This window comes from Coregonus lavaretus (genome assembly GCF_964263955.1).
Source record: "Coregonus lavaretus genome assembly, chromosome: 30".
NCBI classification, from domain to species: Eukaryota; Metazoa; Chordata; class Actinopteri; order Salmoniformes; family Salmonidae; genus Coregonus; species Coregonus lavaretus.
In genome coordinates, this window is record NC_140017.1 from 5,516,633 (window position 1) to 5,534,746 (window position 18,114).

An 18,114-nucleotide genomic window follows, 5' to 3' on the forward strand; every position below is an offset into this window, starting at 1 on the left:
GGCACATTAAGGCAGAGTAAGGAAGGAGTGAGGGCTTATCAGAGGAGCTGACCCACTTTGCGGGCTGCATACTGAGCAGCGCGGCTGGCTGACGTCAATGCTCCCAACAGCCCAGGGACTCGCTATGTGGGGAGGGTGGGCTGCGCAACGCCGCGCCGAGCACCGATCACTCTGTCTGTGTCCCAAATGGATCCCTATTCCCTATTAAGTGCACTACTTTTGAGCAGCGCTCTGGTTTAAAGTAGTGCATTACATTAAGAATAAAGTGTCATTTGGGATGAAGACACTATCTAGAATACTTCCTGTTCCAAATATTAGCCTAACGTGTCTACTCACACAGGGGAGGGCTCAACGCTAGCTAGTAGCCAACAGTGGTTGTTTGTTTATAATGAGGGATAATGCGATGAGTCCTTGTGCAAGTTCATACATGTGCATAGACAGCTCAGCTTACTATGGTCATTCATACAGCCGGGGGACAGTGTGTGTGGGTGAGTATCACCCTGTCTGAGGGTGGCTGAATGATGATATCACACCGGCACCTTGAACATGTTATTCTGTGTAGAGGGTGGCCTTTCAGCTTGGTCCATGAACAATAAAACAAGACATAGTGTAATAGTATGGGTGAAGAGGGGGGTGGTGGCAAGCAGTGTACCACTGTGATCAAATGTTGTTTGCTGCGGCAATCCACGATCACATATGGCAAGTGTTTTCAAAGCAGTTCATTTGACGCCAACGGCGGCCCCGAGTGTAATTAAGAGGCTTCCTGATAAGTGCATGATCTGGCCGCTTCTCAGAACGTGCTGGCCTGGCTGAGCGTGCGCGCGCGCACAGAGAGACAAGCTCTTTGAAGTGGAAACATAAATTGAATGACCTTTCCTTGACTGACCATGAACGACGACAGCACTACGGCGCTTCTGAGAGACTGACCGACCGGGCAGTTCTGGGTATACAAAAGGAGACCTTTAAAAAGGGGGACTAGTGTGGTAGTGCATCCTCTTATTTGAGAATGAAACCACAATGTCCTTCGTTGAGGTAAAACAAGGGGTTAAATATCACCGGGGGAAGATTTATTTGTTTCTCTGTGCAGTGAGTCTCTTTTTAGTCCAGAGCGACTAGAACAAAATGACAATAAACGTTGTCCTCATCTAAGACAAGCAAAGCACAGGATGTATCAATGTCCTTGTGTGCCTGCCTGATGTATTTGTAATCCTAGGTTAATGTTGTTTTCACTGGTCCATTTCCCCAAATAAGTGTACCTTTTCCAACAATTGGATCCGAGTCATTGTGGTGGCGATAACGACTTTGGTAATAACAACAACCTTCTCTTACATCCAGAGAGAGACAAACCGGGTCGTGTTCATTAGCCATCAAACAGAACAAAACAGACTAAAACCGAGGAGGGACTACCAGGTCTCATTTTCATTTTCAGTTTGCGTGCCCTAATGAACACGGGAAGAAAGGCTTCTTAGGGAGCCCTAGCCAAGTCTCTTTCTCCATCAGTCACTGTCCGGACTAGCCTAGATCTAACACCCCTGGAGCAGGAACGCAAGGACTCTGTGGGCATGCGCACATCGTGTCTGACAAACATCTCAGAACACGCCTTCTCATCCAGCCCTCTCGCAAACGGTCGATGACATTTCACCAGCCCGCTCAAAATGCCATCTTCCTGATAATGCAACAACAACCCGGGGCTCTGTGCAGTACGACCTAGCTTCAGCTCCTGCTTCCCTCATCTAGCTAGGGGGCTTTGGTCACCTCTCAACACAGTGCAAATGGCCTGCTCTGGTCATTAGACATTTCAGAACTGAACCGTCACTGAGGTCATTGCTCTTGGCCATGTAATCCAAAAGCAATGTTCTGATCAAAACAAGTTGTGGAGTTGTTCTTACTGCAATATAAAATACTTTGTGAACATGACTCTTTCTCTACACAAGGTCTACTCATACAGTCCATCCCACTGGCCATTCCAAGATCCTTCTTATTAGGTTGCCCTGAAACACAGAGTCCTGAAACACAGAGTAGGGTTGCAAAATTCAGGTAACCTTCCAAGAATTGCCAGGACTCCAACCAGGATTTTTGGAAAACCTGGGAATTTTGGAACCCTAGCGATGAGAAAGTCAAGGAGTTTTTCTTGACCATGTGACCTGACCAGAAAAAAACTCTGGTCTCTCATGACAGGTTATTGGATCAGAAAAAAACACAACAATTCTGGCTTCACTGCACCGACCACCTACCTGCTATCTTGATGTTCATGTGTCCGTCCAGCAGCAGGTTCTCAGCCTTCAGGTCTCGGTGGACTATGTTACGGTTGTGGCAGTACTCCACCGCTGATAGGATCTGCCAGAACTTGCGCCGCGCTTCCAGCTCGCTCAGTCGCCCGTGTTTGGCCAGGTAGTCTAGAGAGGGGAGAGGGTTAGAGTCATATACGTTCGGCTTACATTCAAATCAGGGGTGGCTAGGATGCATAGGCCTCAAACATGTACTGTAGGCCTATGTGTGCTCCAAGTCTTCTTCCTAGCTAATGCTTGCTAGACTACACATATTAGACCAAATCCATTTGTGTGACTAATGGAATCCCCACTCTGCTCATGCCTGAACAGTAATAGGCTAGTACAATTCCATTTGGGTTTGGTTAGCCATATCCAAGGTTGTAGAGTACAATCACATAGTGGCATGGAACACCTCAGCTCTCTCAACTACTCTTACAGTATCCACCCTTCCCCCAGCCAGCCAGCCAGCCGACAGAGGACAGGACAGCGATGAGCCACAATAAGGAGCCTGGCCTGTGATTCTGTGGTCAGATCGGGGCAGCAGAGTAAACATCCCCCCCCCACACGGACGTAATCATGTGGTCAGTCACCACACCCAGGAGTGCTGGGTCAGCCCCCTGGCCCTCGGCCCCCGGCCAGCCAAGCTCACAGACCCCAACAGGCCCAACTAACGCATACAGGGCTCGACTAGCTCCCCTCAGCTTACAGCTGGAGGGCTGAGGGTGAGCTGGCAGGGCTGGGCAGTGACAAACCCATTATAGCCTTAGCCTATTGTAATACACAGAAAACAGAACACATTGAAAATGAAGACCTTGGCCTATTTATTTCTTCATCGGCTAACTCAAGGAAGAGATAGAAGGAGGGTTACTCAGAACTGGCCTGCTGTTTGTGCATGAGCACATAAGGAGGGGGACGGAGGGAAGGAGCGAGTGAGAAAGAGTCACGATGACCTAACTCCAATATCCCTATCATCTTGTTTTGGTTGACTTTAAAAGTGAAACACAACTAGAATAGTCTACATGTAAAAGAAACCTCCCTCATCCATCTCCAAAGATCATGGACCCATTATGGCTCGATTCTGTTGATATTTCAGTATTCAGCAATGCTGACAGTCTTCACACACACAGCAACTCCAAAAATACTCCAACAGCAAACACTTCGCCCAAACTCTCACAACATCCCTGTATAATACACACTGAATTCCCTATCCAAGTGGTACTGGAGCGCAATGTCTGGGACCAAAAGGCTCCTTAACAGCTTCTACCCCCAAGCCATACGACTGCTGAACAGTTATTCAAATGGCTAACCTGACTATTTGCATTGATCCCCTTATTTATTTTGATTTTTTTTCAATGACTCTTGCACAGGCTTGATGTACATTCACTGGACTCTAACCACACACACACACACACTCCAACACACACGCTGCTGCTACTCTGTTTATTATCTATGCATAGTCACTTCACCCCTACCTACAGCGCATTCGGAAAGTATTCCGACCCCTTGACTTTTTCCACATTTTGTTACGTTACAGCCTTATTCTAAAATGGATTAAATATTTTTTTTTTTCATTAACCTCCACACAATACCGCATAATAACACAGGGAAAAACAGGTTTTTAGACATTTTTGCAAAGTTATATATATAAAATACCTTATTTACATTAGAATTCAGACCCTTTGCTATGAGACTTGAAATTGAGCTCCTGTTTCCATTGATCATCCTTGAGATGTTTCTAACTCTGGATTGGAGTCCACCTGTGCTAAATTCAATTGATTGGAAAGGCACACACCTGTCTATATAAGGTCCCACAGTTGACAGTGCATGTCAGAGCAAAAAGCAAGCCATGAGGTCGAAGGAATTGTCCGTAGAGCTCCGAGACAGGATTATTGTGTCGAGGCACAGATCTGGGGAAGTGTACCAAAAAATGTCTGCAGCATTGAAGGTCCCCAAGAACACAGTGGCCTCCATCATTCTTAAATGGAAGAACATTGGAACCACCAAGACCCTTCCTAGAGCTGGCTGCCCGGCCAAACTGAGCAATCGGGGGAGAAGGGCCTTGGTCAGAAAGGCCTGACAGAGCTCTAGAGTTACCCTGTGGAGATGGGAGAACCTTCCATAACGCCAACCATCTCTGCAGCACTCCACCAAATCAGGCCTTTATGGTAGAGTGGCCAGATGGAAGCCACTCCTCAGTAAAAGGCACATGACAGCCCACTTAGAGTTTGCCAAGAGGCACCTAAAGGACTCTCAGACCGTGAGAAACAAGATTCTCTTGTCTGATGAAACCAAGATTGAACTCTTTGGCCTGAATGCCAAGCGTCACGTCTAGAGGAAACCTGGCACCATCCCTACGGTGAATCATGGTGGTGGCAGCACCATGCTGTGGGGATGTCTTTCAGCGGCAGGGACTAGGAGACTAGTCAGGATCGAGGGAAAGATCAACGGAGCAAAGTACAAAGAGATCCTTGATGAAAACCTGCTCCAGAGCGCTCAGGACCTCAGACTGGAGAGAAGGTTCACCTTCCAACAGGACAACGACCCTAAGCACACAGCCAATACAACGCAGGAGTGGCTTCGGGACAAGTCTCTGAATGTCCTTGAGTGTCCCAGCCAGAGCCCGGACTTGAACCCGATCGAACATCTCTGGAGAGACCTGAAAATAGCTGTGCAGCAACGCTCCCCATCCAACCTGACAGAGCTTGAGAGGATCTGCAGAGAAGAATGGGAGAAACTCCCCAAATACAGGTGTGCCAAGCTTGTAGCGTCATAACCAAGAGGACACGAGGCTGTAATCGCTGCCAAAGGTGCTTCAACAAAGTAGGCAGCCATGACGGTATGAGTTTATTTAGCACATTTTTCTTACTTACTTTAAAAAACATTCTGCATTGTTGATTAAGGACTTGTAAGTAAGCATTTCACGGTAAGGTCTACACCTGTTGTATTCGGGGCATGTGACAAATCAAATTAGATTTGAATCGTAACCATCCGCAAATGCCAAATCACATGAAACTCATTACGACTTCCTCCCGCCAATTACAACCTTCTAATCCTGCAGGCCCATGAACAGATATAATGGGGGAGAGAATTAATAATTCCTAATTCATCATTTCCCATCTAGCCTCATCAACAGCCTCTGGGGAACTCGTGTCATGGCGGCCTCTTCACACCTCCAACCAGCAGGCAGCCAGGCATGCAGCTCTGTATTTCACACCCTCACATCGCATGGAGGGAGAGAGACAGCAATGGGCACTCATATCCCTCTATAGTACAAGGGCAAAATTACGTTCAAGACATTTCAACAATATATAATGTTTCAGGTGACCAACCAGAGTTCGAGTTCTCTCAACACCGTCAACCATCCTGTGCTCACACGAGAGAGGGCTGGATAAAAAAGAAAAATGGAGCAACTGCAACGTTAGGCTATTCCTAAGGGCAATAGCAAGCATTAAATCCATCAAGCTGAATTATAATTCATTATGCAAATGGTAATGCATACAGCTAACGTTCCAGGAATCTGTGACATTATAGACAGACAGTACAGTACTTCTGATGAATGGTTAACTTCAGAGGGAATGAGAAAAACATGACACTGATTAGAGAGGGTGCCACATTCCATATTGTTACCCCTCTTGACTGAGGCTTCTCTTTGTAACGTGTCGCTAATCAAAAAACGCACTTGGCATGGGAATGTGGCGAGGTGCTCTGAATACAGAGATTGGGTGGGTGGGTGGGCTACGGCTGCTGCAGCTACAACACAGCTATGTGATAAACCTCTCCGCGTACACTGAGTAGTAAACCTACAGCGGCCTCTTGCACTATAGTACCTAACCAATCCCTCGCTAGAGGAAGTCTGTGGACTTTGGATCCTGGATACCCGTTTGGCTGGAATTAGCTGACACTATGACATTGGACAATATAAGTGTTGTTCACTGTGCTAGATACTATTTGTATTGCATTGAAATAGATATTAAGAGAAATACAATATAGGGGTTGACATGATTTTTGAATGACTACTCCTTCCTCTGTCCCCCATACATACAACAGCTGTAATGTCCCTCAGTTAAGTATTGAATTTCAAGCACAGATTCAACAACAAAAGACCAGAGAGCTTTTTCGAAAGCCTCATAAAGAAGGGCAGTGATTAGTAGATGGGTAACAATAACAAATCAGACATTGAATATCTCTTTAAGCATGGTCAAGTTAATCATTATGCTGTGGATGATGTATTAAACCACAGAGACACATCAAAGATGATGTCGTCCTTCTGAACAGAGCTGCAGGACAGGAAGGAAACTGCTTAGGGATGTAACCATGAGGCAATTGATGATTTTAAAACCGCTACAGAGTTCAATGGCTGTGATGGGAGAAAACAGAGGATGGATCAACAACATTGAAGTGACTCCACAATAATGACAGAATGAAAAGAATACAAATATACAGAATACAAATATTCCAAAACATGCATATGTATGCAACAATGTACTAAAATAATACTGCAAAAAAAACACAGGAAATGAATACACTTTTAGGCCTAAACGCCAAGCCTTATGTTTGGCGCAAATCCAACACAACACTCAGCCCCCTTATTTTCAAGCATGGTGTTGGCTGCATCATGGTATGGGTATGCTGGACATCGGCAAAGACTGGGGAGTTTTTCAGGATGAAAATAAACGGGATGGAGCTAAGCAGGCAAGATCCTAGAGGAAAACCTGCTTCAGTCTGCTTTACACCAGACACTGGGAGAGAAATTCACATTTCAGCAGGATAATAACCTACAACACAAAGCCAAATCTACACTTGAAAATAGCCATGACCCTCAACACCTTGACAGAGCATGAAGAATTTTTAAAATAATAAATGGCAAATATTGCACAATACAGATGTGCAAAGCTCTTATGATACTTACCCAAGAAGACTCACAGCTGTGATCACTGCCAAAGGTGTTTCTAACATGTATTGACTCAGAGGGGTGAATACTTATCTAATCAAGGTATATTAGTGTTTATTTTTCATTCATCTTTATAAAATGTATACTTTCTAGGCACTGCCGGAAGGTAAACTAGCCCTGGCAAAACAGACCTTTAGCTTTACTGTTAGCCTAAGCCGTTCCTTTCACACACTAGCAACAGCGTCTGCTGCGCTCCAGAGTGCTTCCACTAAGGGCTAATGACACAAAAAAGTATGCTCGTCACAGCAGCTACCGTCACACCAGTGAATGGATGAGTAATGCACCGCTTCAACGTCAGAAGGGGCAAGGAGGAGGACCGACAACATGGCAGCACAGTCAGGTGTACTCAGTCAAAGAAGTGTTGCATTCTGGGAGAAAGAGGGAGAGAGGGGGGGATGAATGATGAATCACAGGTCCAAGACAGGGTGTTAAAAACAATGAGGAAAAGGCTCAGAAGAGCACCGTGTTCCAGTTCTGTTGGGGAGATTTGTAATCTCTTAACAGCTGCTCAGGTTTTGAAGAGATTGGAAAGCGAGAGCAGGACACGGCGTCCGTAAATTTCTCCGCTGGCCGGCATCCAGACAGCCAAGCCAGGGGGAGCCTACCCACTTAACATGGGAAATAACGACTCTCTCCCTCTATCCCTCCTGCAACGTCTCAGCTCCAAACTTATTTTCCTGAAACTTAGTGCTGAAGTAAAGACGTACCCGTAGGCTACACAATTCAACACTACCTAGCATGCCCCAGGTCAATCAGCCATCAACGCGATGATACTAGTGTCAGCTAGGTGAGTCAACAGTGCAGCCAAGCCTTTTCAGCTCAGACAAAACACCCGATACCTACTGAGTAACAGAATAACATATATTATAGACCCAACTACTGCAGCGGACAATAGAAGTTGACGGCCAAAATTAATCTCGCCGTGGCACTCTCTCAAGAAGACAAGATGTGGTTAGGCCTAGTCAATAAAACCCACCCACTCTCCGGCAGTGTTTTCTTCTTAATATGCATGGCCTACATTTTATCACCCCCTTTCCAAATTCAAATTGATGTCCCCTTGCTCTCTCCCCCCTCTCCTCTGCAGCTCCTCCTCATTATTTGTGGTTGACCCAATTTCTCCAGGTTTGATCCACTCCTGCAGCTTGGTGGGTGGGTGAGGTTGACGAGCCAGCAGACAGGTTGGCATGGCTGCTTTCACTGTGTCTGGCCCACCACCCTGCCAGACTCAAACTCCACAGGGTTGGGATGGCTGGATCGTAGAAATAGACCTACTGGAACTGTTTAAGTCATTGACTTGTATAGGAACGTCCGTTCTAGTAATTCTAATTCTATGGGATGGACATGGACGGACAGACTAGATCTCCTCCCAGACAACTAGCTAGCTGACACTCAGTCTGGGACAAAGCTGGATGGACACGGATCGAGAGCAGCAGGCTTATAAAAAGGACTTTAAGCAGTGATAACGGATAGGTGTGTAAAGTGCTTTCTGGTGATTGGCTAAAGAACTGTGGCTTCATAAAGCCACAAACAACAGACGCTACTTGACAGACAGCTACTAAGTTGCACAAATGTAGCATGGTGGGCTTGGTGGATCTTTAGATTGATGTTAAGTGGATGGGATGTCTGTTTATAGTGGAAGAAAAACAGAACATTATAATCCTGTTTACCTACATCAGCTATTGTGCTGCTTGCTGGTGTCTGACAATCTCAGTGATGATGTTGATGGCGAGAGCATAGAAATGCATTCTATAACCATATTACATTGTGCAATCAGGACTTACAGCACAATAAGTGGGGCCAAAATAGTTCTGTAATACCTAGACATGATCCGCGGAGCAATCTAAGGATTCTCTGAAATGAGGTTACCCAATGTACTGTCCGCCATTCAGTAGTACTGTTGGAGCGCTGCACTGGTGAACGATCAAGCCCAGTCTATTTCTATCATAATGGGCTTGTAGTGGGCTGATTGCAAGACAAATCCTCCAGGCGCCACAGAAGCCAATACAGCCCCGGAAAGAGTCCTAAATGGCACCCTATTCCCTATGTAGTGCACTACTTTTGACCTGAGCCCTATGGGCTTCCCTATGGGCCCCGGTCAAAAGAAGTGCACTAAAAGGCCATAGGGTGTCATTTGGGATGTGGCCCGGTCTCAATGCAGTCGTCTTTGTCCCATTCACTCGACCCTACTCTGCACCCTTCTTTATCAGTCGTGGTGAAAACAAGATGGCTGTTGTTAGAATCAACACTAGTGTCAGGTCTGAGCTTGGCCCTGGCATAAACCAGGCACGGGGAGACGCAGAGTGTCAAACACACAGTTTGTGCAGTATTGCTGATTTGTGCATACACACACACTACTTTAATTGAACATCAAACATTCATATGCAAATGTTCCTGCTATTATAGCCTAGATCTATTGTGTACACACACACATACACACACACACACACACGTGATGACCATCCAAAAGAAGGCATCAACCACTTGCCACATGTCCCTACTCCCAACCCTCTGTAAACATGCATTACTCTGACTAGGCAAGATCACAGAAGCACACGCTCTAAGATGTGTAAGAACAATTAAAAAATTGAACAAGAAAAATACCTGTCACATGACGGTGCCTTCAGAAAGTATTCACACCACTTGACTTTTTCTACATTTTGTTGTGTTACAGCCTGAATTTAAAATGTATTACATTGAGATTGTGTCACTGGCCTACACACAATACCCCATAATGTCAAAGTGGAATTATGTTTTTAGACATTTTTACAAATTAATTAAAAATAAAAAGCTGAAATGTATTCAACCCCTTTGTTATGGCAAGCCTAAATAAGTTCAGGAGTAGAAATATGCTTAACAAGTCACATAGTAAGTTGCATGGACCCACTGTGTGCAATAATAGTGTTTAACATGAATTTTGAATGACAACCTAATCTCTGTACCCCACGCATACAAATATCTGTAAGGTCCCTTAGTCGAGCAGTGAATTTCAAACACAGATTCAACCACAAAGACCAGGGAAGTTTTCTAATGCCTCGCAAAGGGCACCTATTGGTAGATTCACCGATCAGCAGGACAAACCTAAAACACAAGGCCAAATATACAGTACACTGGAGTTGCTTACCAAGACGACATTGAATGTTCCTGAGTGGCTTAGTTACAGTTTTGACTTAAATTGGATTAAATCTATGGCAAGACCCAGAAAGACTCACAGCTTTAAATCGCTGCCAAAGGTTATTCTAACATGTATTGATTCAGGGGGTTGAATACTTATGTAATCAAGATATATATTAGTGTTTAATTATATATATCACACACACTCTACCGGTTGTTGTGACAAGGTTGGGGGGGAATTGCAGCCCAAATAAATGCTTCACAGAGTTCAAGTAACAGACACATCTCAACATCAACTGTTCAGAGGGGACTGTGTGAATTAGGCCTTCATGGTCGAATTGCTGCACAGAAACCAGTACTAAAGGACACCAATAAGACGAAGAGACCTGCTTGGGCCAAGAAACACAAGCAATGGACATTAGACCGGTGGAAATCTGTCCTTTGGTCTGGGGTCCAAATTGGAGATTTTTGGTTCCAACTGCCGTGTCTTTGAGAGACGAGGTGTGGGTGAACGGATGATCTCCGCATGTGTATTTCCCACTGTAAAGCATGGAAGAGGAGGTGTTATGGTGTGGGGGTGCTTTGCTGGTGACGCTGTCTGTGATTTATTTAGAATTCAAGGCACAATTAACCAGCATGGCTACCACAGAATTCTACAGCGATACACCATACCATCTGGTTTGGGCTTAGTGGGACTATCATTTGTTTTTCAACAGGACAATGACCCAATACGCTTCCAGGCTGTGTAAGGGCTATTTTGCCAAGAAGGAGAGTGATGGAGTGCTGCATCAGATGACCTGATATCCACAATCCCCCGACCTCAACCCAATTGAGATGGTTTGGGATGAGTCTGACTGCAGAGTGAAGGAAAAGCAGCCAACAAGTGCTCAGCATATGTGGGAACTCCTTCAAGACTGTTGGAAAAGCATTCCAGCTGAAGCTGGTTGAGAGAATGCCAAGAGTGTGCAAAGCTGTCATCAAGGAAAAGGGTGGCTATTTGAAGAATCTCAAATATAAAATATATTTTGATTTGTTTAACACTTTTTTGGTTACTGCATTCCACATGTGTTATTTCATAGTTTTGACTTCTTCACAATGTAGACATTTGTGAAAATAAAGAAAAACCCTTGAATGAGTAAGTGTTCTAAAACTTTTGACCGGTAGTGTATATTTGTACAAATGTTATAATTTTCTTCCACTTTGACATTAGAGTGTTTTGTTCAGATCCTTGACAAAAAATGACAAATCCATTTTAATCCCACCTTGTAACACAACAACATGTGGAAAAAGTAGAGAGGTGTGAATACTTTCTGAAGCCACCATACTTCTGCCTTCTACAGCAATAATATCTGCCTGCACTCATGTTTGCAGCTCTATCACGGACAAGCAAAAAAACAACAACAACTGCACTCTCTGTGCATTGGCAATGGGCATGGATAAGGCAGACAACTTTGCTGAGGGCCCTGCGTCACTTCACTTTGTTCACGGGTAAAGAAATGTCATCCTTCATGTGTCAAGCAAGCACTCCTTTTTTCTCCCTCTATACAAACAAATTAATAAATGAGAGAACCAGAAAATGCTGCTTATATAACCAAGACGGCTGGTGGCAGCAAACTGGTTCTCATTGGAGCAGACCAGAGAGCCTGGCGTGTCAGTGACAGAACATGCGCCTCCTAGCTCAATGGTACATCAAGATTACCTCTTATGTTCTATAAGTCCTATTTCTAGGGCTTCTGGTTTTGCCCTCCATGATCACTCTCTCTTATTCATTCTTCACAGCTAGGCTACCTCTCGTGTTTTCATATAAATAACTGCTCCAGTCCAGTAGTAGAATCCCACCAATTGTTCGTCTTCCACTTTTTATGGGGCAAAGGTTAACCAACCCACTCACCTTGTGCACAACCTCAAGCACACATAACAGGAGGATCACTGTACACAGCTCTGCACTGCCTACAGTACAATGATTTGTCAAACATCACGCAAAACAACTCATCGATACAAATCACTTAACCTGCTGATTTTGTACGTTTGCCAGGAAGAAGGTCTCTCTGTGACGTCAATGTACTGTACAAAAGATAACTTTGCTAACATGTGCTATGGGGTAAAATAGCATTCACATTTCACATCTTTAAGCGTTCCACAGGGATGCTGGCCAGTGTTGATTCCAATGCTTCCCACAGTTGTGTCAAGTTGGTTGGATGTCCTTTGGGTGATGGACCATTCTTGATACACACGGGAAACTGTTGAGCTTGAAAAACCCAGCAGCATTGCAGTTCTTGACACAAACCGGTGCGCCTGTAACCCACTACCACAGGGGTTCCCAAACTTTTTCACTCAGGCTCCGCATCAAGCATTGGGGAACATCCCACACCCCCACTGCATGCACACCACATTTATTTCTATGGGCACAAGCACTGTTCATGACACAAACTGTTCACACCCCTCTTGTTGGCGGAGAAAATGTTGCAGGTTTAAAGTTAATTTTGTCATGGGCTGCAGAGAACATTTTGCAGTTTTAAAGCTACTTTTCTTGCAATTCTATACATTTTGCCATGTCTAATGTCTATTCATGTGATATTTGAGTTCTAAAACATTACAACAAAATCTATGGGCTAAAAAACATAGATTAAAAACATTAGCTGACATGGGCTAGTTGATCCGGACATTTTTTGCAAGCTATAAATAGCTCTCTAAGGTATGCAATGACTGACATGACAAGAGGAAAACTGATGATGCACTATCCAATTTCGAAATTTCACCTTCTGCATTCTACTATTACAACTTTCAAGAGTAAGTTGAAAGCCGCACTGAGTTCCTTAAAAAAAAAAAGACCCCCCCCATGCCCCCCCTGCGGGCACGCCCCACAGTTTGGGATCCACTGCACTTTCATACCCCGTTCAAAGGCACTTAAATAATTTGTCTCGCCAATTCACCCTCAATGGCACACATACACAATCCATGTTTCAATTGTCTCAAGGTTTATAAATCCTTCTTTAACCGGTCTCCTCCCCTTTATCTACACTGATTGAAGTGGATTTAAAAAGCGGCATTCAAAAAGGGATCATAGCTTTCAACTGGATTCACCTGGTCAGACTGTCATGGAAAGAGCAGGTGTTAATAATATTTTGTACACTCAGTGTATAGGCTACTGCATGCAAGTAGGCTACACACAATATAACTAACAGGAGAGGAGAGGTGACAACACATTAGAAAAGAGCTTTATGCTAAAATTGTTTGACATTGTTTCCAGTCGGGTAAAAATTCACTTGGTACGTCTGTGTCACTTACCAAAAATCTCCCCGTTTTTGGCATACTCTGTCACCAAGTAGAGCATGTTCTTGGTCTCCATTACCTGTGAAAGAGGGAAGGAAACGATGAGTAAGCAATAAGCACACAGCAAAACAGATTAAGACCAACCTCATCAACGACCTTGGTGCTGTTAAGATGTAAATTCATCTGATAATCCTTGTGCATAGATTCCTGGAACAGTATTAGGCTGGCTGATGTGGGCCTATTGAGAACCGCAGAACAGCCTTGATGAAAGGATCATAAATAACAAATGGATGAATGCAAACTTGCATTGATCAGCAGAGTAAAGGTTGCAAATATTACACAGTAAAGGCTCACAACAACAAAAAATATGCTTTCTTTTTTCGGAATTAAATATTACACAAATATGGAACACATGAGAGAATGGGAACAGTTCCATGGTTGAACGGCTCCTCTATTCCCTGTAGAGAGACGGTACTGATAGTGCCAGCGGTGTGTGTGTGTGGGAGGACATCCTGGGTTACGTCCCAAATGACACCCTATTCCCTATGAAGTTAAATGACACCCTATTCCCTATGAAGTTCACTTATTTTGACCAGAGCCCTATGGGAAGTAGTGCACTACATAGGGAATAGGGTGCCATTTGGGACATAACATGGAATTAGCCAAAGAAAACAAAGGGATGAACATTGCTAAATTGAGAGAGAGGAAAATAGATGCATTAATGAATCAGATACACTCACATAGAAATATCACAAAGTGGTTATTTCATGTAAATTCCCATCTGGGCAAACTAACCCGTTCCTCTGCACCCTTTCTGACCAATATGCCCCTGTCTCCATGACTTTAACAAAAACCCTGTAGGGATAATCAATGTCACTTTTCCCAGTGCTTTCCATAACATGCCGACCACATGGCACTTATCATCCAAATTGTGCCAGAGTGGAGAAATTACATGGATTGTCATCCCATGCAAAGGACAACATTATAGCCTCCAACTTCTCTGTGTTGTTGTGAATGCTTGATGGGGACAAATAGGCCATATATTGATGAAGGTGGGGATGAGGAGTTTATTGGAAACAGTGAAGTGGCCTAAGCAAGAGCTGTGTGTGTGTGACTGTGGGAAACTTGGGCCTCTGAGTCCGCTGAGGGGGCATCCTTTGAAGCAAAGACCCCAAGACAAACTGAACAAGGGGGGAGTTGGTCGTTTGGGGATGAGAGAGCGAGAAGAGAGCCGATGCCGAGCCTGCTGCCCTCTGTTTATTACTAATTGACCCAAGCCGTTTCAATGGAAGAGCTGTTGGAAATAATGATACACCATTATTACACAGCAACGTCTGGACCCGAGCCATTTGGTTGTGTAATAATAACGAACTGCTATTCACATTCCCAACGACCAAAGTCATCTAAAGTCTTATGTAATAAAGTGAAGTCTGTTGTGGGCTTTTCGGGTTGACTAGTAGGACCTCCTCTGATGGTAGAGCTTGGCAGCTGAACATGGCTCCCCCCCCCCCCACTATTAACACGAGAGTGCAGTTTGGGTGACATTTTATCAAGCACCTTGACACGTTGCTTGAAGAGGCAGAGGGTTGGTTGGTTAGTCATTAACTCCGTCAGACGTCAGTTCTGATATCTATGAAGGTCTAGGACTGTGAAGGCCAGATAGATTGGAGATGTTTGCTCACCCATTAGAAAATGTCCTGAATGACCGTAGGCGTTGCAAATTTATACAAATCCCAGAGGATCAAATAAAAAGGGAATGTATTTTGTATACTGGTGTTTTAAGAGGAGCGGCTTACCTGGTACAACTTGATGATGTGCGGGTGGTCCAACATTTTCATGATCTGTACCTCCCGGTAGATCTTCTCCAGGTTCACAGCATCTAGTTGGCTCTTGTCAATGATTTTAATGGCAACCTGTGGAACACAGAATACAGTGATGAGTCCCTGGACAAAACTTTCAAAGGATTCCCTTGAGGTCTTTTGGTGTAAAGGAAAATAAAAACACTTTTTTGTAGGCCTACATTTTAAAGTGTCGCTTAGACTGAGGCAGAGAATTCGAAGAAAGTCAGAGGCAAAAGTGGCAAGCAGTAGGCCTATCTCTCCATAATATAATTCCACAGCACTCTCAGTTCTTGCAAGGCAAGCACAGACAAAAAACCTCCTCAAATGCTCTCTTTTGCACACAAAAAACTGTTTGCTGGAAGAAATCATAAACAGCTTTTATATTCTGTCATCCACACTGGGTGTGAGGTAAGGGGGGCAAGCACTAGCAGAAGCTGCTGGAAAACAGGCAATTTCTTCATCCTTGCGAGAGTTGATTAACAGTGTCCATGTCATGATAACATGCAATATCCCAAGTCTCGCTCTCATAAACAGCATTTCATCACCAGGACTTGAAGAGATCCAAATGTCTGCGAGCCAAGCTCTGGGAGTAAACAAGAGCGAGGGGAGGCCTTTAATCATTCCACACTAATCTTACCCAATAAAATGCTTGATTAGATCCACAACACTACACGAACGCTCCTCTCGCTCTTCGTTATAAATATTAGACATTTACACCTCGATCACACCTATACCGTAATTGCGCAAAATGGTGCACAGCATCATCTGGATACGTGTGCAACACATTCACCTTCTGCAACCATTTCTGTCAAGCTGTGTACGATTACAATTTGATGCATACGTTCGAGATATCCAACGTATGTGCGTCACAGAACGCACTGCAACTGCCTCTGCAACGCAATGCTGCAAGGCAAATGCAGTGTTCCATTGGAAATGAATGTACTTCTGTTGCACCAAAAGGCAATGACACTGTCAGTGTGATGGAGGCATTAGGCCTACTGCCAGCCACTACAAGGTCGTCAAGTAAGGTCGGGGGCATTCATGAACTGAGGTCCGACTGATCGCAAGATCACAAAGACGATATGAGTAACTACTGAACTAACCTAACAGTCCTAGGTAATGAAAGAAACCAATGAAAAAGTGGAACGACAGGAGATGGATAGGGGTGTAATCATTATTGCACACCATAGCAAACAGTTGCAAGACGTTTTGTAACAGAACACGTTTCGCAACGAAAACAAGAGTTTCTATTGGACAAATGAATGTAGGTCGTTTGCCGTTTGCTTCTGTTCGCTTCCGTTTGGTTCGTACACCCCAGTTCTCCCATCGTTATCCTACTGACAGATTGATTTCACACAACATGGATAGGCTAGGATTTCATCCCAAATGGCACACCATTTCCAACATAGTGCAATACTTTTGAGCAGACCTATGGGCCCTGGTCAAAAGTAGTGCACTACATAGGGAATAGGGTGACATTTGGGACACACCTTGGATATGGAGGGTCTGGACAACATGAAGGTCAGAGGGAGAGCAGCAGAGTAGACCTATGTTCAGTGGCTTCAGCAGCCTCACAACATAAAATACAGTGAGGGTCATTCTAAGCACTGTACTGTCCTGTCTCTGCATGCTTATGACTCACGTCACATGCCGTAATGGTCATCAATTTGTATTCATCTGTGGCAGATGGTGTCACATAATGTTATTCCTCGACCGTTTCAACACGTAGGCGGGCTTATGTTGATCTTTGAACTGACCCGTGTGACTCGCTTGCTTATCTGAGAAACGGTGCCACTGACTAGCTATATAGATACATTGGCTACATTCAACAGAGGAACAGCACAGGACTCCAAGTTTCAGTGACAAAATATGTTTTATGTTGCACCTTCGAGAGCTCTGTGAGCTCAAAGCTAATGAAGAAAGATGACCCATCTGTGTTAAAAACGAGCTCAGTCACAATGATTACTAGTTCCCCTGTGTAATCGCAGTGGAATAGAAAGCTCATTGTGTTCTGGACATTGATGATGATTCCAGTCGTGTGATTCAATCCAAACTTCAAATGCAATTTTATAGAAACTATAAGATCTACTCGGCTCCATACACATCCTCAAAGAATCCATTTATAAAAGTATCACATATGTCTTTCTTTTTTAAAAGTATGACATTGCATTGGCCTATTCTAGATCCTTCATTATTTCACCAACTCTGTTTTGCTTTAAGAGAAAAGTCTGACGAGAGAGACTATCTAGCTACTTCCCTCTCCTTCCTGCAGGACAGCAGTGCTCGGCATTAGTCGGCAAGCAGGAACTAAGGACACACTGTGCCCCGTGATGTTGTGTTGCCGGCTTGCAGCGCAAACTCTCCCATTGAGCAGTAGACTGTATCACGGTGACTACCAATATTACAAGTTATTTCTCAAGGAAGGCTGCTATCCTACTCAAAATATAATCAAGTGGGATGGAACAAATTGGCCACGTTAGCTACCACCAGCGACGTGATACAGTTGCCTGGTGAAGAAAAACAGTGGGAAGCACATCGATACGACCTCGTTATGTTAGCTAATTGGCATATCACGGTGACATCCAGATGGTGACCAATTCTATAAGTAGGGCTGTGATGATTATGGATTTTGGGTACCGGTTAGGCCTAATTGTCATGCAAATGGCCA

General features: G+C 44.3%; 1 protein-coding gene across 1 annotated transcript in view; it reads right to left on the bottom strand.

The window, feature by feature from the left end:
• The window catches only part of LOC311106026 (serine/threonine-protein kinase SIK2-like), a 55,757-nt gene that overhangs the window by 35,425 nt on the left and 2,218 nt on the right, over nt 1-18,114 (bottom strand). Inside the window, exons 2-4 of the mRNA XM_084148297.1 lie at nt 15,402-15,518; nt 13,621-13,684; nt 2,235-2,396 (exon numbers count right to left, since the gene is read on the bottom strand). Coding sequence (XP_084004423.1) covers nt 2,235-2,396; nt 13,621-13,684; nt 15,402-15,518 — 343 coding nt within the window. The remainder of the gene's footprint in view (nt 1-2,234; nt 2,397-13,620; nt 13,685-15,401; nt 15,519-18,114) is intronic.